The sequence below is a fragment of the Vicia villosa genome, linkage group LG5 (genome assembly GCF_029867415.1).
Source record: "Vicia villosa cultivar HV-30 ecotype Madison, WI linkage group LG5, Vvil1.0, whole genome shotgun sequence".
Classification (NCBI taxonomy): domain Eukaryota; kingdom Viridiplantae; phylum Streptophyta; class Magnoliopsida; order Fabales; family Fabaceae; genus Vicia; species Vicia villosa.
The window spans coordinates 76,432,037-76,454,729 of NC_081184.1; the positions used below are offsets into that span (position 1 = coordinate 76,432,037).

General features: G+C 36.0%; 4 protein-coding genes across 4 annotated transcripts; all 4 read left to right on the plus strand.

The window, feature by feature from the left end:
• The first annotated feature begins 1,549 nt into the window (after positions 1-1,549).
• LOC131606766 (pterocarpan synthase 1-like) lies at positions 1,550-2,256 on the plus strand. Its single transcript, XM_058878901.1, has one exon. It carries the CDS (start codon positions 1,598-1,600, stop codon positions 2,126-2,128), a length of 531 nt encoding a protein of 176 aa, XP_058734884.1. The 5' UTR covers positions 1,550-1,597; the 3' UTR covers positions 2,129-2,256.
• A 2,086-nt stretch (positions 2,257-4,342) lies between these two features.
• Positions 4,343-6,861, plus strand: LOC131604860 (uncharacterized). The gene is made up of 12 exons (XM_058877275.1): positions 4,343-4,480; positions 4,564-4,644; positions 4,882-5,000; positions 5,082-5,206; positions 5,301-5,391; positions 5,464-5,620; positions 5,705-5,862; positions 5,963-6,083; positions 6,165-6,236; positions 6,306-6,335; positions 6,557-6,616; positions 6,697-6,861. Exons 1-12 carry the CDS (start codon positions 4,343-4,345, stop codon positions 6,859-6,861), a joined length of 1,317 nt encoding a protein of 438 aa, XP_058733258.1.
• Positions 6,862-9,413: 2,552 nt separating this feature from the next.
• On the plus strand, positions 9,414-12,965 carry LOC131604861 (uncharacterized). The gene is made up of 7 exons (XM_058877276.1): positions 9,414-9,909; positions 9,997-10,438; positions 10,524-10,911; positions 11,027-11,441; positions 11,530-11,947; positions 12,077-12,732; positions 12,835-12,965. The coding sequence occupies exons 1-7, from the start codon at positions 9,414-9,416 to the stop codon at positions 12,963-12,965; spliced, it is 2,946 nt and encodes a 981-aa protein (XP_058733259.1).
• A 48-nt stretch (positions 12,966-13,013) lies between these two features.
• Positions 13,014-14,545, plus strand: LOC131604862 (uncharacterized). The gene is made up of 3 exons (XM_058877277.1): positions 13,014-13,053; positions 13,153-14,010; positions 14,094-14,545. Exons 1-3 carry the CDS (start codon positions 13,014-13,016, stop codon positions 14,543-14,545), a joined length of 1,350 nt encoding a protein of 449 aa, XP_058733260.1.
• Positions 14,546-22,693: the final 8,148 nt, after the last annotated feature.

Sequence of the window (22,693 nt, forward strand, 5' to 3'; positions counted from 1 at the left end):
CCCTCCCTCACTTTTACTTTTTTCATACATTTTATTAGGTTTACTGAACTTTGTACCCCCTCAAATATACTTATTGCACCACACCAAAATCTTTTTCTCTTTCATCTATCAATACAAATTATAAGGTGCACCATGTATTTTTCTCTCACATACCAATAGAAGCTGTAAAGTTATGCCACATTCTCCTCTAGACTAAATTAACGTTGGGAATCTATCCCATGCCTTCAAGGAAAAAATATACATATTTAGCCACTAAGCAAACAAATATGATATAGAATACTATATATGATGTAGAATACTATATATGATATAGAATATATTGGTTTAAATATGAATATAATGTGATATAATGTTTTGTACAATATTTAAATTAATATTTAGGATTATAATAGATAAAATATATATAATAGGTTTTTTTAAGTATATAATTTTTATTTAAATATAAATATTAACATTAATTTAAATTATATAGAAAATATATATATATATATATATATATATATATATATATATATATATATATATATATATATATATATATATATATATATATATATATATATATATATATATATATATATATATAATTTTACTGATAATATTTAATATTTATTTTAAATTTTATGCTATAGGTCTGTAAGATCAACTGATTTATAAAAGTTGAAGTAATTAATATAACTATTTTGTGTACACTAATACACAAGATACATTATTTTTACTATATTCTATACTCTGTACATTTTACTAGTTTTTCTCTCATTTTTTTAGTTACGCTGAAAATCAATATGATTATTTTTTTTAAAATAATAAATATTGATTATTATTAATTCTCAAATAAACTTAATTAATATAATAAATAATTAAATTTTAAATTATTTTTCTTTAATTACAAAAAAAAATATTATTAATAATTTAATAAAATTTATCCACGGCAGACAAAAGACTAAAATTTGTATTTTTTTTTGAAATTGTATGTAGAATTTTGTTTCAAAGCTTAATGAAAGACATTTCATGTGGATATATCATGTGTTAATGGAAGGCTTTGATCATTAATCAAACACGATTTGCCTCAGGTCGGTGAATAAAACAAGCACAAATTATCATGAGGCTGGCATGATAATTTTTTGGTAAGTCATTTTTTTGTGTAACATATTTATGTTACTGATTTATTCACGATTTTATTTATATACTCACGTTGAATTGCCTCACATATTAATTAATTCAAAAATGAAATTTGCTTAACATTATATAAAAAAAAAAACTTTAACATAAAAATAATACTTTAGTTTCCTTCAAGCATAAGTCATTTTTCATGCGTACTTTATTTATGTAAGTCATTTTTTTGTGTAACATATTTATGTAACTTATTTATTCACGATTTTATTTATATACTCACGTTGAATTGCCTCACATATTAATTAATTCAAAAATGAAATTTGCTTAACATTTTATAAAAAAAAAACTTTAACATCAAAATAATAATTTAGTTTCCTTCAAGCATAAGTTCTGTCTCGAATTGCCTCTATAAATTTTACCCATTTTCAGAACTAAATTCATCAAAATTTCTCTTCAAGAGCCTTTTGCAATAATTAAAAAAATGGCAATAATTTCTAACAAAATCATCTCATTCACAATACTACTTTTCATAACCATCAGCACAACTAATGGTCAAGCTCAACCAAATCAATCAACCTTGGTGTTCTACCTACAAGATGTCGGAAAAGGACCTAAGGCGACCGTTTCACCGGTTATAGGCATCAATGGCAAGGTTTGGTCCTATAACTCATTTGGAACAATATTTGTTGTTGATGATCCTGTTACAATAAGTCCTAGCTCATATTCAACTCAAATTGGACGGGCTCAAGGTACAATTACGGTAACTGCTCAAGATGGTGCAAATGTGAACATAGTTTTGTCACTTGTGTTCAACAATGCGCAATACGCTGGTAGCACTTTAGAAATTCAAGGTACAAGTCGACAGCGTGATAACTTAAGAGAGCTTGGTGTTGTTTCTGGAACTGGAAGGTTTCGATTTGCAAGGGGATTTGCTGTGTTTGAAACTATATCTTATGATCCTACCTATAGTCAATCTGTTATTAGGTTGACTGTAACCTTGGCAATACCTTGAAAATATATGTATAATTATATGGTTAATGCTTGTTAAAATTGAACATCATATCATATGGATTTATGATGATACAAGCTTCATATATGTAACAATAAAATAAAATCAAAGAGCATTGAACCTTTATCTTATTAGTACTATTTTTTATTCCATGTCCAACTTGGATCGTTTATAATAGAGACTAGTTAAAAATATTTAATGTCTTGTAGTTTAAAAATTCTAAATGTCACACTTTTAAACCAGCCAGAAATGAATCCCGATGTGTTTAGTGCTTCTAAGTGTGAAATGAGTTGGTTTATTTGGTAATTCACATCATTTCTGAATTCTCTTTTTTTTCTTGGCCACTAGTCGAATCTTCTCACTTACTCTTTTACTTGTTTAACCCTTCACAAAACTTCTTTGTTTAGATTGATCTGTTTGCTACTAGTTTCTCTTCATACTATATGTTTTTTTGCAACCCAAACTAATAGGTTGTTGAAGGTTTTTGGTGCTCTAATGCTGATGTTTTCTATAATTTTGGTTCATGACTGGACTCTAAGAATGTGAAAATACCTTTTTATTTCAATATCATCACTTTTCACCAATACAATTTTCTTTATGGAATCTTTATGTACGGTCTCAACGTCTCGTCCTCGTCTTATCTACTAGGCCCTAGGTTTTCCACAGATTTTGGTTGCCTTCAAGAATTCATAAATTGTGTATAAAAACGCCTCATGACAACCATCATATCCATCAAATGTCAAAGTTGTATAAGTTTTTAGTCTCTCTTTTTAATGTAATGGTCATGGAGAAAGAATGCCACAACCACTACAACAACCTCATCTCGTATCAATTGAGCAATAATATGGATAAACATGCTTTGATAGCATGGGTCCAAATTTGAGATTATGTTTTTCATATATTTGGGATGTTACTAATGCATACGACAAATGTATGCTTTTTATTAATTAATCAATGAACATGTTGTAGTTGAAAATGCAGGAACCACAAACTCCACATGAGCCAATTCCTACCCAGGAGGACTTCATCATCTACTTCAATGGCCTAAAAATTGGCCATTTTACTTTGAGTTTAGAAGTTGCGATGCTAGTGGTAATAGGCTCACAAATTGCTTTAAAGATATTTGTCTGCAGATGGTTCAGTTAATGGTCTGAGAAGCTAAATGCATTGGAATTAAAAAATTTAGGTTAATGACAAAGGTCAAGAACAAACTACATGAAAAAATATTTTAGTATTTTAAATTCTTTATTCGTGATTAATGTTTTGATTAGTTGTGAAATATATCATGATTATGAACTAGTAGCTTACAAAAATGTTAAGTTTTACTAATTTCTAGTGAAAACATGTTAATGTAAGTCAAAAATCATAAGCCTAACAAAGTGAGGTGTGTTCAACATCTTATTTTACATAAATAATGAGAGTGGACATGCATGTTAACTATGAAAATTTTTCACCATTCTTGCTATTATTTTATATATTTGAAGGCATTGTTTGATTTTTAGTGAAAGACTACTTGAACAAAAATAATACCTTATTAGGGTGTGATCCTTTGATAATACAATTGAGCTTAAATTGATTTTTTTTCTTTCAAATGTTACCACCCTTCGCCAATTTTAAAAGAAAAACAATGTTCACCACTTCGTCTTAAGAATAGAAGAGCGCATAAAAATGTAAGGGTATTTAAAAACAAAGTTAGGGAGAAAAGAAAATGTTGGAAAAATTAAATTCAAGTAGTAATGGTGAAAAGATAAGAAAATAATATGTTTTGACAAAACAAAAAGGAAGAAGAATTCAAATGTTAAAACATACAAACTAAAATAATCAGCAATAGAAAAAAAATTATAAAGATTGGAATCAAAGAAAGAGACTTTTCAAAAAATAAATATCTATCATATAAGAAGAGTCTACCACTTCTTGTTCAATTGGCCTATCCACATCAGCAAAACACTCCACAAAATTCCACATCATTCTCTCATCATTCCCTCTGCATTGTGGGCTGCGACAGTTATTACTGTGGAAGTTTCACCCTCCCAGCTTCTCATGATGTTGCAGTTACGCATTGTTCACTTTCTCTGCCTATCCACGCTCCAAACTGGCTAATCGCAGTAATGAACTGTTAAAATGGCTTGCCTATTTATCAGTCACTTTCATTCTTCTCCTTTCCATGCTTTCTAACTTCTGCGGTTATAATTCAGTGCAGTGTGAATTTGCATGATCATGTCTAGGCCTGTTGAGAGAATAGCAGAGATCAACGATGGAAAAGAGCTTTGCAAGATTGTTGTTAGGATTCACCACAGATGGAATGTTGTGTCTAACAACAAGGAACATTTTGAAATGATTTTTGTTGACAAATTGGTGATTACCATGTTTAAGTTTCGGCATGTTTATCATTTACGTATGTTTATATAATTTTGAACAATTTTTGGTTTCTGGCGCAGGGAGATGATATTCATGCTATTGTTCCAGCACCACATGTGTCGGTGTTCACCGAAAAATGCCTATTAGGGAATACTTATACTGTATCTAATTTTAAGGTGGTGCCTTATGTTCTGGCGTTCAAGGCATCAGAACAAAAATATATGGTAAAGTTTACTGCTGGAACGTCTGTTCTTGATGAAGACAAACATGAGATACCCCCGAAATCGATTTATTTTACAAGTTTTTCGGACATCATAAAGGGAAGTTTGTCAAAGATGTCCTGATTCGTGAGTATAGTTTTTTGGTGTTTTATTATCTCATGTTTTGATGCCTTTTAGTCGTGTGAAATTAATATATTTTTTTCAGATGTCGTTGGAATGGTCGATAGTATTGGTTATGCACAGACTGAGTCTGGCGCAAAGAAGCAACAAATTAGCATGGTGTTGCGTGACCACAGGTTTGTTTTTGTTATACATAAGACTCCCTGATAGTAGAATCATGTTATATACCCTAATGTGTTGTGATGATGGTTTAGCAGCAACATGTTGAACTGTACTCTGTGGGAATCATACGCGGATCAGTTCATCAGGTTTAACAAAGTTAGGGTTGCTGCATCACTCCCTACAGTTGTGTTGCTTCAGTATGCCAAAGTGAAAGAAGAAGGTTATTTCATTACTTATTTAAATAATTTTAAATTAATAGTAAAACTCCAAAATCTGTAATAAATCCATTGACAAGGTATAATTTGAATTTGCAGGAAAGTATCCTCTGTCTGTGACAAACACTTACAATGTGACCCTTTTATGTGTTGATGCTAATTTTCCTGTCATGAAAGACTTTATTGATAGGTATGTTGTTAGTATCATCCATTATATGCAATTATTTTATTCATGACTATGATAATGATCCATTATCTGCAGAATGCCTGAGGAGAGCATGGTAACCCTGTCTGATCAACTCGGAGGGAATTCCCAATTATCCTCCCAGAATTCTGAAACTCAACAGCTGACTCCTGTGCAAAAATTGTTCTCAAAGGCTGTTGTTTTACCTATTGCTGAGATTATTCAACTTACGGATGTATGTGTTACTATTTTTCCATATTATAATTATAATCTCATCATTTATTGTGATAATTTCTGATATTGACTACTCTTTGTCCAGATTACATTTTATGCTACTGTCGCTACAACAAAATTATTAGTCGCGTCTCCATTTGGATGGTACTATCGTGCCTGTCATATGTGTCAATCTATAGTGCGTGGGGACAACCCCCCATTTGAGTGTGAAGCTGGTCATGAAACCATGGCTGAAGTCCTTAGGTTTTAGCTGTTCTCACCTAATCTATGTTGTTTCTGTCATGTTTGTGTCGTTTCTATGTTGTCTGCTTTTTTAATGGAACGACTTCTTATGATGTTTCAGGTATAAGATTGAGATTGTGGATACTCATGGGGGCAAAATCTGCAATTTTGTGTTCTGGAACAGAGAATGTGAAATGCTCTTAGGTTTATCTGTGTCTCAACTTCGTAACACTATGATTCAGGTTATATTTATATTCTGCTCACGAATTAGAATGTACTTTCCGATACTCTGCATACACTAACACAGCAGGTTCTTTAAATAGGCTGGAATTACTGATCCATTGGACTTCCCATTAGCAGTTGATCAGTTGTTGAAGTTGGAAATGGCTATGAAGGTTATGTGGCATCCACGCTAGAAGAACTGTTCCGTCATTATGATTATAAAAAATGATCCTATTATGCAGCAACTTAAGGAAAAGTGGGGAACAGATGAGGTCAGCTCTTATAAACTGTCATTTGTTTTATAAAAGAGGACTTGCTATTATAACAATCTTTCGACTGATTTGGATTTTTGTTTTTTAACTCTCAAGGAACCTATTCCAATCCAAACTGTAATACATGAGACTCTGGAGGTACAAATTTTAAACTGTGTGTGCCTTTTTTTGCGTTTCCTATGATTATATTATACTGAATTGCTGGGTTAAACTATATATAGATTAGAGAGAGTGTTGATGAGGCTAAAATAGATGTCAATGAAGACTGTGAATTGGTTACGGTGAGTTTCAATGCAACACACATACCTCCTTACATTTATATCAATATTCCTGAGTAATATTCTTCAACATTATCTGGCAGGACCTGGAAATTACATCTGAGCACAAGCCTGATGCTGTCACACCTGCTGGTAAGAGGCATTTTCCTGGTGCATCAAGTGAATCCACTGATTTGGACGGAATATATGATGGAAAACTGTCATCAAACAAGCTGAAGAAGATAATTAAAATGGAGAAGATTGATTAGATCTATTGTTATTTAGTGTGTGTTTTGCTTATGTCTTTGTTATAAAAACTGGATGTTAGTTTCCTTTGCTTTTAAACATGTATGTGATTTGGTTTTCTGTAATAATTAGTGCATGAATACTTACTATGTTGCTTCTGTTATGTTCATTTTGATTTAAGGATGTCTATGGTTTGTGTGTCATATTATATTCAAAGGATTCAACTTCTACTACATATTATATATACTATTATCAATTATTTTGATTCTTTTTTATCATATACCATTCATTCCATTAAATATAGTTTCCACACAGACAAAATGTTTATCCTACTCCATTTTTACCGTATCGTGTAACATTTATTCCATTTTAACTATACTTCTTAAAATGGGGCCTTGGTTTTTTATTATTTCAACATTATAAACTTTACATAGTGATCCGATGTTGACCGTGATATACTAATGAATATTCTACTGCATGTAGTTAAAATAATGATGTCGCGAAGAACGGTTTGTTTGGATTTACAGAACCTAAGCATACTTTCATTATATTGTATGATGAAACATTGATTGTGCCTCACAAAGAAACACCAAAACTTTAAACATTTGACTATGTTAACTATCAATAAATAATTTTATGACTGATCTTAGTGTAATGCTGGTACAATATTATGTGACATATTACATTTTAACTAACAGCATATCAGAGAGGATTAATAGAATATAATAGGAGAACTTCAAAAGTATGTCCCGAAAACGATTATACATTAGATCTTCAAATAGACAAAATATTAGTATGTTCCCATTTTGGATAAGGTGCTTACAAAATAACATGCAGTAGAATATATAAAACACATTGTACCAAAAAAATTTCCCAACATATAATATAACCATTAAATTTCAGCTATAGTACAAGGTTAACTGATAACAACAGTTAATTCATTGTCTTTCAACCTTCACATAGATATACGTAGAGAATCGCAGCATACTCCACACTATTGCATCCCCATTATGCAGGTTAAGAGATTTGGCAAATTCGTACCATCCCAGCGCCATGTACTTTTCATATGGCTGGGGTATTCCCTTTCTATTAGCTTTGTTGACCTGACAGGTAGCAATGTTCTTCGTCCTCACATCCAGCAGGTTAATTTCGTCTTGAAAGTGACGGAGGCATCTTTTTGCGATTTCCTTAGGGAAATGCTGCATACAGGAAATAAAGAAACTATTAACATTATACACTATTTACATTTTCAATAACATGATGATCATATTCAAATGTCTCCTTACCATTACATTCTGCTGTGTAGATTTAGCATTTGTAACATGAGTGTTCCAGAAAAATTTTTGAGCACCTGTAGAACGTTCTACAGTAATGTCTGTTCCGACCTTTGATTTTTTTCACCTCTTTACGCCTTCCTTTCTTACCTTCTTTTGATCCACTTGCTTCACCAACTTTTGAAACTTTGATTTCAGTTGTGTCAATGTCTGTTGCTTCCTCTTTTACCTTTGTAGGTCCTGCATTGTGATTGCTTTTAACGCCTGTGCTATTTTGTGTACCAATATCAATATTCGACACAACACGACCAGGGGTTACATCGCGCTGTTTGTTCCTGCATTTTCTTTCCATCTTAGGATCATACCCTGTTTCCTTTACCAATTCTCCTATGATTTCCATTGCCTGATCACTGCTGTTCCAACATCAAATATGGATTAAAAACCAACCACATATGAAGCATTCTTTACTAAGCAATAGTTATATACCGAGCAAGCACGGGATCCACACAGACTGGATAAAACAAAAACTAACTATATAATCCCACAATAAAAAACCCCAATAGCCATTCACTAGCATTTGATTTCTTGACAAATATCACACATAATACAACATTAAACTATATTAATACTTCACCCATCGCTAACTGCTTATAACTATTATTACCACACTACCAAATTTTGTACACCAATAGACCCTATTTTGTACACCAATACGAAAGTGAAATAAAACTAACTGCTCATACTTGAAATCATTATCATCATCAGAAGGAATCCGCACAGAAGAACCTCCGTGTGAAGATGCCATTGTAGAAAACCCTAACCGACAACCAGTTGCAATGCTAAACTTCTATTCAGTGCAAGAGAAAACAAGTACTTTGTACATGCAGAGAGTGGGTTAACTATTCAGTTTCTATTTTCTTATAATATTAGTTTTTACTTAAAGTGTTTTTAAAATAGTAACACATGCATCGAATAAAATATTATAATTAACATATATAACTTAAATTAAATACATTTAACACACACAACAATTATAAGGGAGGGATAATTGCTAATTTAAATCTATAACTATCATTCTATTCATATTCAGTTCCAACTTCATATATATTCAACTATGAAAAAAACATTTAAAATCAACACTGCATTCATGACATTTTAACCCACCAATGACCCTTCAATTAGAAACTGTAAACATTTAGTATTCAAAGTCATTAAGTAGCATGCTATACATCTCATATAGTGTGCATAAACCTATACAGATCAATCTTATTTGCATTATTCACCATATTTTTGTGTTTGTGATGGTAACAGATGTTGTTAAAAACACTGGTCCTCAATCATCAATTGCAAGAAATAGGAGAAAACTTATTCTCAAAGCGAAGAGGGATTATCGAAACGGTATCCGATTAAACAACCTCACTTCCCATTTAAATCTTAATTTTACATCCTCTGTAACATATGAAACCACTGTTAAAACGGCTATGACTAGAAAGAGAAGGAAGATAATCTTGGATAACAGAAAAAGATTGAGAAATTTCATCAATACTGAAGTTAGTGAGTGCGCAGATGCAAATTCAAGACGCAAGAATTCAAATTATGGGGTTCAATTTTCAAATAACATTGTTATTCAAAATCAGAACATGGATCATGCATCTACCTCAAATCATAATATGTCAGTTGAGTCTCATTATCAGGACAATGATGACTCCAACTCTGACAATAATTTAAATTCTTCTAATAGTTCCGACTCTGAGGAGGATTCAGTGTCTGCACAATTACAGGAGGCCCATCTTCAAGGTATATCCCATATCATACACTAATAACCAAATGATGTACACTTCCTCTATTAATACACATATTCAATATTGTGCTTTGTTCTTTCAGAATATTACGATATTGGAGACCAAAATTATGAATGCGCACACTGCCAAGCATGTATGTGGTACCAAGAAAAAGTAAATAGACACAAAATTACAACAATTCCTCGGTTTCATCGTTGCTGCCGTGGAGGAAAAATTGTTCTCCCGTTCCTTGAGCAACCTCCACAGGTGTTGCAAGATCTTCTATTTAATAAAACATATTTAGATAGTAAAAACTACCAGGCTAACATACGAACATACAACGCAATGTTCTCATTCACCTCCCCCGGAATGAAATTTGACACAACATACTTTAAAAGAGGAGGACCCCCTACTTTGAGACTGCAAGGTCAGACCTGTCATCGAATTGGTACACTACTGCCAGAAATCGGAAAAGCTCCGCAATATGCTCAATTATATATCTACGACACGGACAATGAAGTTGAACACAAAATAAAATGTTTCAAGTAAGCCTGCTCAGACAGAATTACATAATTTGTTTATAAAAATATTTTGTTGAACTATTTATTCATGACTGCCAAAAATACACAGGGACAACAAAGGCATCGAGCGCCTCGTTGTCAATAAGCTCAAGCTAATGTTAGATGAGCACAATGTTCATGCCAAAGCTTTTAGAATGGCAAGGGATGTTTTAAGGACAAATTCTTTCACAGATTTAAAACTCAGGCTTATTTCTGATAGATCCGAAGATGGCCGTGTTAACAACAAACCTACTATCTCAGAAGTGGCTGCACTCATTGTGGGAGACATTGATTCTGCTGATAAAAGGGACATCTTAATTCAGCGCCACAATGGTGGTTTGCAACGAATAGATGAGTTTCACCCAGCATATTTGGCATATCAGTATCCTTTTATATTTCCTTATGGGGAAGATGGTTACAGGAAAAATATAATGCATAAATATCGCCATGAAACTGAGGTCACTAGGAAAAACCGTCAGAGCATTAAGGATTGGTTTTCTTACCGGTTACAACAACGTCACAAAGTGGCAAAAACACTACTTTACTCAAGGCGTCTATTTCAACAATTCTTAGTCGATGGGTTATGCTATGATGGAATCCGAACGACTGAATTGGTTGAGGGATAATCAATCGAAGTTAAGAGTGGGCAAATATAATAATTTGACCACTCAAACTGATGGCGATAGAAGAAATGAACACCAGAAGCAAGGAAAACGAGTTGTTTTGCCATCAACATTTGTTGGTAGCAAGAGATATATGGATCAACTATATTTTGACGGTATGGCCATTTTAAGTCGATTGGGATTCCCTGATTTATTTGTTACATTTACCTGCAACCCAAATTGGCCTGAAATTAAAAGAGCATTGTCAGGAACAGGACTACAACCCCATGATAGGCCAGATATCATTTCAAAAGTTTTCAAAATAAAGTTTGATACCCTCATGAATGATATTACAAAACACCATGTCGTCGGAAAAGTTATTGCATGTAAGTTGTTTCATTTAATTATACTACATTTGAATCATGTGTCTGTGGAGTACCAAAATATTACATCAAACTAACTTTCAATTTATAGATATGTACACCATTGAATTCCAAAAGCGGGGATTGCCACATGCGCACATATTGATATTCCTACACCCTCAGAGCAAATACCCAACACCATCTGACATAGACAACATCATTTCTGCTGAAATTCCCGACCCGACTGTTCATCCCAATTTATACAAGTTGGTTAAGGCACATATGATGCATGGACCCTGTGGCCTCGCGCGCATGAACTCACAATGTATGAAGAATGGAAGATGTTCTAAATACTATCCCAAAAATTTTATTGAACACACTATTGTTGATGCAGAGGGATATCCACTTTATAGGAGAAGATCAAAAACCTTCACTATTGAAAAAAATGGTATCACCTTGGATAACAGACATGTGGTTCCATATAACACCAGATTTCTTATGAAATACCAGGCACATATAAACATGGAATGGTGTAATCAGAGTACTTCCATAAAATATCTTTTCAGATATATCAATAAAGGCTATGATAGAATAACAGCAGCAATTTCAACAAATAACAATCAACTTGTTGATGAAATCCAATAATATCTCGATTGCAGGTATGTCTCCCCCAGTGAAGCATGCTGGCGCATTTACTCTTACAATATTCATGGCAGAAAACCAGTTGTGGAACGTATGTTCTACCATTTGGTTGGGGAGAAACCTATCTACTATACAGATTATGCACGCATGGAAAATGTACTAGAAATTGCAAGTGTGACTGAATCAATGTTTACTGCATGGTTGGTGGGAAATGCTAAATATGAAGAAGCACGAACATTAATTTACGGTCAATTTGTCTCAAAGTTTGTTTATCACAAAAAACAACGAGAATGGAAACTGAGTAAAAAAGGCTTCACCATTGGACGTCTCATATGGGTTCCGCCAACAGCTGGTGAACTATTTTACCTCCACATGATGTTGACGGTAGCAAAAGGACCAACAAATTATGAGGAAATCAGGACAGTGGGTAACATCCAGTTTGATACATTTAGAGATGCGTGCTTTGCAATGGGATTTCTTGAAGACGACAAAGAATACATAACTGCTATAAAGGAGGCAAGTCATTGGGGGACAGGTCATTTTCTTCGAAAACTATTTGTCTTCATGCTTTTGTCAGGTGCTGTTAATCGCCCTGCACATGTTTGGGAACAATCTTGGCTCCTATTATCTGATGGTGTCTTACATACACAAAGAGCGTTGGCTGCAAATCCAGGTTTGTTAGGCAAAATAAAATAGCAAACAAAATAATTTCTTAATAACAATCTACAGATGACTTACCAACAGTATTATAACTCAATTCATCATATCAATGCAGAATTAGTCCTCACACAAGAAGAGTTACAAAATTTGACTTTAATAGAAATTGAGAAACTGCTTCAAGCAAATAGAAGGACACTAAAGGATTTTAGTCCTATTCCATATCCAAATGCTTATGTTCTTGAATAGTTGGGAAACAGACTCATATATGATGAGCGTAATTACGATACAGCATCAATGAACTCGGAATTTGAAAATCTGTTTGCTGCTCTTACAGGTTACTATTGCATCAATTAAATTCATTTTATTTTACACTTTGAAATTCAATCAATCGATTATTTTAACTCTCTTTTACCCTCACTATTATATTTCTTAGATGAGCAAAGAGGTATTTATGAAAAAATTATGCAAGCTGTGGAGTCTCTGAATCCTGCCGTTTTCTTCCTTCATGGTTATGGTGGTACCGGAAAGACATATATGTGGAGAACACTCGCAACAGCTTTAAGATCAAAACATGATATATGTTTAATTGTTGCAACTAGCGGTATAGCATCTTTGTTACTTCCAGGAGGTAGAACTCCACATTCAAAGTTCAGGATATCGGTACCAACTATGGACAATTCTACTTGCAAGGTTGAATTCAACGATGATGTTGCAGACATGCTACGACAGACAAAGCTTATAATATGGGATGAGGCACCAATGGCACATAAGTATGCAATAGAATCGCTTGACAAAACTTTGAAAGATGTTATGAGTGCAAACAAAAATTCCAGCGATGTATTTGGTGGAAATGATGTTGTTTTTGGTGGTGATTTTAGACAGATTTTACCTGTCGTCCCCAGAGCCAGTCGTTCCGATATTGTACAGTGTGCCATAAATGCATCTTACATATGGCATTCAGTTGAGGTATTAACATTGACAAGAAACATGTGGCTTCAAACAGGATCAACGCAGACTGATAAAAATGAAATAGCACAGTTTTCAGATTGGCTTTTAAGAATAGGAGAGGGTCGAATATCTGAGCCTAATGACGGCACCGCCGAAATCGACATACCACCTGATATTTTGATAACAGAATTTGATGATCCAATTGTGGCCATTGTCAATACCACATACCCTGATTTCTTAAATAATTTCCAGTCCGTTGATTACCTTAAAAGTCGAGCAATACTGGCCTTTACACTGGAGATCGTTGATCAGATCAATGACTATATACTTAACTTAATGCCAGGCTAAGCAACAAAAATATATAATTTAATGGATTATATTAATTGATTTTATGCTTTTACTAATTATGTTTAGTCAACAATGCAGGAGAAATTCGTGACTACTACAGAGCAAATTCAGTTGACAAGTCTGAGATTCATGACCCAACAGTAGTTGATATCCTCACGCCAGAATTTCTAAGTTCCCTCCGAACATCAGGTTTGCCTAACCATCACTTAAAACTAAAGGTTGGGACACCTATAATGCTCATGAGAAACATAGATCAATCTGAAGGTTTGTGTAACGGCACAAGGCTGTGCATAACAAAGATGGCAGCCCATGTACTCGAGGCTTCAATAATGGGCGGTAAAGGTTTGGGAAATTTGGTTTACATACCTCGAATGGACATGTCACCATCCCAATCCCCATGGCCATTCAAACTGAATAGAAGACAGTTCCCTATTATAGTTTCCTATTCTATGACAGTCAACAAATCACAGGGACAGTCATTGGATAACGTCGGTTTGTACTTACCAAGAGATGTATTTACACACGGCTAGATTTATGTTGCATTGTCAAGAGTAAGAACAAAAAAGGGAATCAAAATACTGATACATGATGAAGAAAATAAATTCAAGGGGAAAACTACAAATGTTGTGTATAAAGAGGTTTTTAACAATGTCTGAGTTTCAAACATTTATCTCAGTAATTCTGTAACAGCAGTAATATATATTACTAACAACATTCTATGTTATACTACATTAATTTCATATATTAATAGAATCTTATGATGCGTTACTGTTAAAAAATATAACAATTAATAATATCTTCATATGTATGTTGTAATGTTTTATGGTACCTTTCTCATTTATATTATTAAGCCTCAATGTATGTATAGCAAAACATCTAAATACCAAAATCTTATATATTAATATAAAGATGGAGCTAAGTCCACCGGGGAATTACAAAATATTGATAGATAGATACTTATAACAAACTTTTACATCATTTTTCAATTTTTCAACATTGTTACAAGTATCTCCTTGCTGACGGGATCCTTAATGCTGAAACCCATAGAGTCTCCATCAAGCAGGCTCCTGTCCTTGTCAAATTTGTACCAACCACGCCCTAAGAACATCTGACCCTTTTCAGTAGGATGAACTTCACATTCATACCTGACTTCCCTTTCCCAGTTGACCAAATCTATGAACCTTGCTCCATTTAGCCAGCGACTTGCCACAACATGCTCAGGAATTTCCTACAATATTAATATAAAACAACATTAGATTTTCCCATTAAGGGTCCTAAGACAATAAGCCTAAAACGAAAAATAACTTACAAAAAGACATGACTGAGCCATCTTCCCATTCACCACATCTTTCTTCCAGATACAATATGGTAACTCAACAGGCTGCTCTGCATGGCAGCTAACATCCTCACCATCAGCTTCATGGCATCTGAAACATAATACAAACAAACAACATGGCCAATAAACCAATGTGTTGTCAAACCTTCTAAATAAAACATAAAAACGTATACTCAACATAAATTGATTCAAAATACACAGAGTTATCAAAAGTGACAGCTTTCCCCACAACCATTTTGTTCACCGAGTTTTCTTCACTTGCATGCAACCATATTCAGCTTTTCAATTCAAAATGTAACAGAATAACCACTCAAATGATATGTTTACCTTTACCTCTCATTGCTTGATCAACTTTTCCTTCCATCTTTTTAGAAATCCGCAGCCTACACTATTGTTTACAGAGTAATGATGACTGCTTCAGTTTTTAGTGCTTTCAACCTTCCTACACATTCAACAAAAATAAAATTTTAATTGCAGAGCAGTGAAATTTTAATTGACTAGTTAACGACTTATATTTTGGCAATCCCCGGCAACGGCGCCAAAAACTTGATCGAAAAAATAGCAAGTGTACTATTTTCAACGATGTAGTTATAATGGGTTTTACCCCAAGTATCGATCACGAGGATTGCGTAGGAAATACAAGTTATTGCACGAAGTCAATTAAACAAAAGAGCATAAGGGTGTTGTTTCAAATGATTAACTAAAGAGATTAAAATACTAAGAATTAACTGAAATTAAAACTGAGCTTTTGATAATAAGAAAATAATGCTAAGGTAGGGTGTGTGATTCACTCTCTAACTCTTCTGGATGAAGATCTCTTTAACAAGTTCATAGGGTTCAATTATTCATTCTCAAGGATGATTTTCCTAAGTCCTTAGTGAAAACCTTTTGGTTTAAAATCCGATTACCTAAGTCCTTAGAGAAATAAGAGAAAACCAAATCGTTCATTTATCAAGAATTTCTAAATAACCTTACTATATCCCTAGTCCTAGGTGATAATTATAAGGTTCAATTGTATACAAACCTTAACAATCGTAGTCCTACGAATTGTTAACCACATAACAATCCTTATTGGTCCGATAAAGAAAGCATTATAAACATTATACAATCGAATTGAATAATACGAACATTAAATCAACGAAATACCAAATCCAGAGTTATTACAGATCGAATCAGGGACAACCCCCTAGCATTGGGGGGGTTTAGCCTCTCATAATATTCAAGAAACACAAGTGGAAAAGTTTAGACATTACAATTAATTGGGAGAACTCGGATCTTCAATGGTGTCCACCATTGAATCTCTTCGTCTTCCAAAACCTCGTTCCAGTCCTCTTTTCTTCTCTGCAATTCTATCTTACGATCTCCAAAAGTTCCTCTTTTCTTTGCCCTAAGGTTGTTTTTATAATCTATCTTCCATTCAGGTTGAAGCCAAATACCAAAAATACCCTTAATGATCACATTGGAGCGAGAAAACATAGAAACATATAATCAGCACGCATCATCAACACGGGCCGTGTTGCTGCACACGGGCGCCCGTGTTGTTCGTCTGCTTCTTGATTCAAAAACATGTTTTTGGGCACTTTTTCACACGGGCCGTGTCTGTGAACACGGGTGCCCGTGTAGATTCTCTGTTTCAGATCCAAAATCACTCTTCCAGGCACATTTCAACACGGGCCGTGTTGCTCCACACGGGTGCCCGTGTTGACCTCTGAACTCAGCTTTTTCCGGCTTCTTTTATCCACTCGTGCGCGCCACAAGTTCCTATCTTTCCTATGCATCAACCTGGCCAACAACACTACCAACCAGTGCACAAAAAGACACTTTTTGTAATACTCATAACGCATTAATATGCAACAATGTCACCCAAACGAAAATACGAAAACTTACTTTAAAACACATGCAAATGCCACTTAGTGTTACCAAGACCATGAATTCTTGTCGGAAAAAGGTGCGAAAACTTACTAGAAATGGTGACCGATCACAACCCCACACTTATCTCATTGCTTGTCCTCAAGTGATGTATCGAGACGAAACAAAGGTCACCGACAAGATTCTTTTCTCCACAACACAATCAGGTTATTCGCAAAACACCTTCACTTAGCAATCGAGTCTATGGCATCCTTCGTCAATCTATCGACTACATTATCACTTCCGAGCACTTTTTCACCTGCAAGCTTTTTCACAGTCTCACAAATCTCTCCGGGTTAAAGTGTTTACACTCACAGTACCAAGGCATGCACATTACTTTTAACTTTGAATACATTCTCGAATCACTACACACATATTACACACACATTCATGAGGTCTTTGGGCTGTAACGTGGCTTGGGTTCGGTAGGGTAAACAAGGAACGGAATAACAAAAGGTTTTGGTGCTCGGCATTCATGTTGGTTTCACATTTCTACTCTTAGTGGTTTGAATCGTAAGAATGGGGTTAAGACCTTCGACATCTTGTTTTTAGCTTTTTAGAGTCATTCATATGGTCTTTCATACAAGTGGGCAAGTGTTAAGGATTTTTCCTTCGTTTTGTTTTTCAAACTTTCTCTTTGGATTTTCACAAGTTCAACATTCATCTCTTTTTTTTTCTTTCTATTTTTTTTACTTGCCCTTTTCTCAATGGTTTATAACCCCACACTTAGATTCTTTCGTGTCTTTCAAGAGAATAACATTAATGTCGAGCGATAACATGAATAGTGAATATGTGGGTGGTAACGAGAATAACAACAATGAACAAAACAAACATTACGGATCAAAGGGGGTTGACTATGGATATAATGCATACAGGATGGCTAGAAAAGCTCGGGGCTACGGAAAAAAAAACTTGCCTCAGTGTGCGCTTTCGTATTGTGCTTGTGTTATGAGAACATACGCAAAATCAAAGTGAATAGTGCCATACCTGACTGGACTCTCATGTGGAGTTATGAATTTGGCTCTGAAATCTCACCGGGTCGGTTAAGCTTACATGCTTCGAGGTGCTCTTGGTGTCATGCGGTTTCCTTTCAACTGAAATATACCATACTACTCTCTTGGTTCAGTGTTGATGCTTTGCGTCCTACCTTCTCCTCTTGATTGTGTCAACTTCCGTGGTGTCTGCGAAGATCAAGTATGGGGTGTGTTGTTCAACCACTAGCTATTAGTTTGCTCCCCTCCGACTTCTATCAATCACCTGGTAACACCACACAACACTGCACCACACAAACTCGAAAGAAACATAATTTAAACACAAAAGTAAAACAAACCAAGCAAATTAAACTATGAATTCAAAAACACAAAGCAAAGCAATAAAATAAAATAGAACCTCCGTCACACCTGAACGAAACATTGGCCTCAATGTTGTAATTCAAGTGTGACGGAGACTACCTGGCTTACTGAAACGGCGGAGGATGAGGAGGATCCTGTGGAAAGTGCAACATAAGACGTCGCATCATATCTTGGACATTGTCCACCACAGTTCCTTGTCGAAACACCTCAACACTCTGTCTGGTCTGCTCGGTACGGAGGGCACCAATCTCTGTTTGTACCCACCCCCATTGGTCTGGAGTCATGGAGGACGACCCAGCATATTGTTGGTTGAAATGCTGAGGAGGCGGGACAGGGTTATCTTGAGCGGGAGTATCATCCTCCATTTCGTCACCTGAAAAATTATGATCATGTGGAGGGCTTTCCCCCATAGATGTACCTGTAGCTACATATAACCAGGTAGCACGATTTGCAATAGAAATACAATTGGGTGAGGGAAGTGCCATAATATGTTGCTCATGAATAAGCAGGGAGTAGTACCCCGGCTGCACCGCAATCATCCTTTGATTGACAAGAGTTGCCATGTCAATCTTTTTACCCGGTATCGAGGGTTCCTCTATCAAGAGCTGACTATAGTTCAAGTGATCAGCCAGTTGAGTGATCATCCCACCTACCGATATCTCCCCAGTAGAAGCATGCCCAACTTGTTTCAGGTGGTTAGCAGCAAAAGCCGCTAGATTCACTCGTCCTACATCAATCATATTATGCAACAGAAATAGTTCTCTCTTCGCACATACCCCCGTGCTATCTCCCTGCCCAAATAAAGTATAGGCCAGGCCTTTTTGGGCATATCTGAAGCAAGGATTATGAATCCCTGAGGCCTTGGCTTTACTAGGGTTGTACCCATGTTTTCTTGTGATGACTTCCCAAAATTCTTCTGCAGGAAATGTCTCGGGTGGGGCTCCCGGTCCAGAGGATGGTAGTTTAAGGGCCGCCCCAACCTCTTCCACAGAAAAAGTATGCTTATTACCAAACATAAAAAATTCGAGATCACCAAAATACTCCTTTTCAGAGCCATTCCACCTGTGTCTCAATTTAAATTCGACGGTGCTCAAGAATTCCAGAGTTAGGCCTTCAAAAGTGGGAGCCTCAAATAGCATAAATGGTAACATCCCGATGTTGTGAAACATACGGTATACCTCATCTTTTAGGCCTAACTTAACCAGTGTTTCAGCACATATATAGCGAGTAGGGAGTAATCTACGCTGAATTAAAACATCATACCTCTCTTTGTGCTCAGGTTTAGTAAAGAGAATGCCATGGGCATTCTCATCCTGATTCCTACTTCTACCGGTTGCGCGACTCGGAGTGCGACGAGACCTCTGCCTTGGTTGTGAGGGTTCCGCGAAATCATCCCTTATGTTGGGGCGCTGGATTGTTTTTCGGGGAGGCATGATAAGGTCTCTGCAAGAAAATTGAAAACAAGAGACAAACACCACAACAAAGAAAAATTCGAAAATTAAAATTGCACAAAATTAAAATCTAAACCGATGAAAGTGTAGAGCATGGAGAGGAGAGCAACTTTAATGAAAGCACAATGGTGTTTAAGTGAGTGGTTGATGGTGAAAGAGTGGGTTTTTGAAGGTGGAGGCTAGGTTTTCATGGAGGAAGAGAGTGAGAAGTGGGAGAGTGAGTTGAATGAGGGAGAAGAAGTGTTATAATGCAGGTGAGGTCCACACAAATAACCCAAAAAATTCTTGAAAAATCTGTCCCGCACTTTCCACACGGTCTGTGTGGCCACACACGGGTACCCGTGTTCTGATGCTGTTCGAGGGCTTGAGATGGATACTGAAGGCAACACGGGCCGTGTTGCTGCACACGGGCGCCCGTGTTGATGGCTCTTTAGCTTCAACACATTTTTTTTTACTTTCTCTAGGCTCTCACACAACACGGGCCGTGTTTCCCCACATGGGCACCCGTGTTGATGCTCCTATATGCACCAATAGCGAATAATCTTCGTGCTTTTTGACTCAAGTCGCACCTACCGATCCAAACCTCTGACCACCTAAACTGAAACAAGATAGAACAGAATAAAAGAAAATGCGTTAGAATAACACGAGCGTGGGTTGCCTCCCACGGAGCGCTTCGTTTAACATCGCATGGCTCGACGGTCTACACCTCATCCGGTGAAACGCAAATGATCGATCACTCCTGCTCCTACTCCAGTATAATAGGGCTTCAACCTTTGTCCGTTCACCTTGAATACATCTCCATTGTTTGGATTTTTAATTTCCACCGCGCCACGAGGAAATACCGTTTGTACCACAAACGGACCAGACCACCGGGATTTCAATTTCCCAGGAAAAAGTTTAAGCCTGGAGTTGAATAGAAGCACTAGCTGGCCTTCCCAAAATACTTTCTGTTTTATTCTCTAATCATGCCATCTTCGGGTCTGCTCTTTTTAGACTTTAGCATTCTCATAGGCTTGATCACGGAATTCTTCTAGCTCATGGAGTTGAAGAATCCGTAACTCACATGCTTTTCCCAGATCATAGTTCAAGTATTTGGTAGCCCAAAATGCTTTGTGCTCAAGCTCAAGAGGAAGATGGCACGCCTTACCATAAACCAGTTGATACGGGGATATACCAATGGGGGTTTTCAATGGTGTTCTGTATGCCCATAATGCATCTTCAAGTTTCAGAGACCAATCCTTTCTCGAAGCACTAATAGTCTTTTCGAGAATCTACTTGATTTTCCTGTTCGAAACCTCCACCTGACCACTGGTCTGAGGATGATATGCAGTTGCAATCTTGTGCTTCACATTGTACTTTTTCAACAGATTCTCCATCAACTTATTTAAGAAATGGGTGCCTTCATCGCTTATGAGTGCTCTGGGAACCCCAAATCTTGAGAAAATATTTTTTTTGAGGAAGTTTACTACAACCCTAACATCATTTGTAGGTAGAGCGAATGCTTCAACCCACTTCGAGACGTATTCAACAGCTACAAGGATGTAGTTCTTTCCAAAGGATGGTGGAAAAGGTCCCATGAAATCGATCCCCCACACATCAAACAATTCCACTTCAAGTATACCCTTCTGTGGAATCTGATTTCTTTTTGAGATATTCCCCGTTCTTTGACACCTGTCGCATTCTTTCACAATTCCTTGAGCGTCTTTGAATAACATGGGCCAATATAAACCAGATTGTAAGACCTTTGCAGCTGTTCTGTCACCACTGAAATGTCCTCCATATTCGGAGTCATGACATGCTTTTAGCACATCCCTTTGTTCCTCGTCGGGTACACATCTTCTAATCTAGCCATCGATTCCCTTCTTGTATAAGAATGGATCATCCCACAAGTAGAACCTGCAATCATGTAAAAACTTTTTCTTTCGGTTATAGTCAAAGTCATCAGGGATAATACCGCCTACCAGATAGTTCGCATAGTCGGCGAACCAAGGCACACCAATAACAGCGAGGATATGTTCATCTGCGAACTCGTCCTTTATTGGGTGCGTATCTTTTGTTTCTTCAATAGGTGACATTCGAGACAAGTGATCGGCCACAGTGTTTTCAGACCCTTTCTTGTCACGAATTTCCACATCAAACTCCTGAAGGAGCAAGATCCATCTTAGCAATCTTGGTTTAGAGTCCTGTTTAGCAAAAAGATACTTCAAGGCAGCATGTTCAGTATAAACAATGACTCTAGAACCCAACAGATATTGCCTGAACTTATCAAAGGCATAAACAAACGCTAACAACTCCTTCTCGGTAGTTGCATAGTTCATCTGTGCAGGGTTCACACATGACTTGCGTAGTAAATAACATGTAATAACTGTTCTCTACGCTGTCCTAGAACCGCCCCTACTGCAATGTCACTGGCATCACACATGATCTCAAAAGGTAGAGACCAATCCGGGGCTACAACAATTGGTGCCGACACTAATTTTTGCTTTATAGTATCAAATGCTACGGCACACTCTTCATCGAAAATAAAGGCTTTGTCCTTAACTAACAGCGTAGTTAAAGGTTTTGCTATTTTATAGATGTCTCTTATGAATCTACGGTAAAAACCCGCATGCCCTAAGAAACTTCGAATAC

Bases quoted from the DNA above. Each gene is read 5' to 3' on its own strand.
- LOC131606766 (XM_058878901.1), top strand. From the start codon at position 1,598: ATGGCAATAATTTCTAACAAAATCATCTCATTCACAATACTACTTTTC.
- LOC131604860 (XM_058877275.1), top strand. From the start codon at position 4,343: ATGTCTAGGCCTGTTGAGAGAATAGCAGAGATCAACGATGGAAAAGAG. The intron at 5,621-5,704 runs GTATGTGTTACT...CTCTTTGTCCAG, and splicing joins AGATTATTCAACTTACGGAT to ATTACATTTTATGCTACTGT. The intron at 6,084-6,164 runs GTTATATTTATA...TTCTTTAAATAG, and splicing joins TTCGTAACACTATGATTCAG to GCTGGAATTACTGATCCATT.
- LOC131604861 (XM_058877276.1), top strand. From the start codon at position 9,414: ATGGTAACAGATGTTGTTAAAAACACTGGTCCTCAATCATCAATTGCA. The intron at 10,439-10,523 runs GTAAGCCTGCTC...AAAAATACACAG, and splicing joins CACAAAATAAAATGTTTCAA to GGACAACAAAGGCATCGAGC. The intron at 11,442-11,529 runs GTAAGTTGTTTC...TTCAATTTATAG, and splicing joins CGTCGGAAAAGTTATTGCAT to ATATGTACACCATTGAATTC.
- LOC131604862 (XM_058877277.1), top strand. From the start codon at position 13,014: ATGAACTCGGAATTTGAAAATCTGTTTGCTGCTCTTACAG. The intron at 13,054-13,152 runs GTTACTATTGCA...TATATTTCTTAG, and splicing joins TCTGTTTGCTGCTCTTACAG to ATGAGCAAAGAGGTATTTAT. The intron at 14,011-14,093 runs GCTAAGCAACAA...TCAACAATGCAG, and splicing joins TATACTTAACTTAATGCCAG to GAGAAATTCGTGACTACTAC.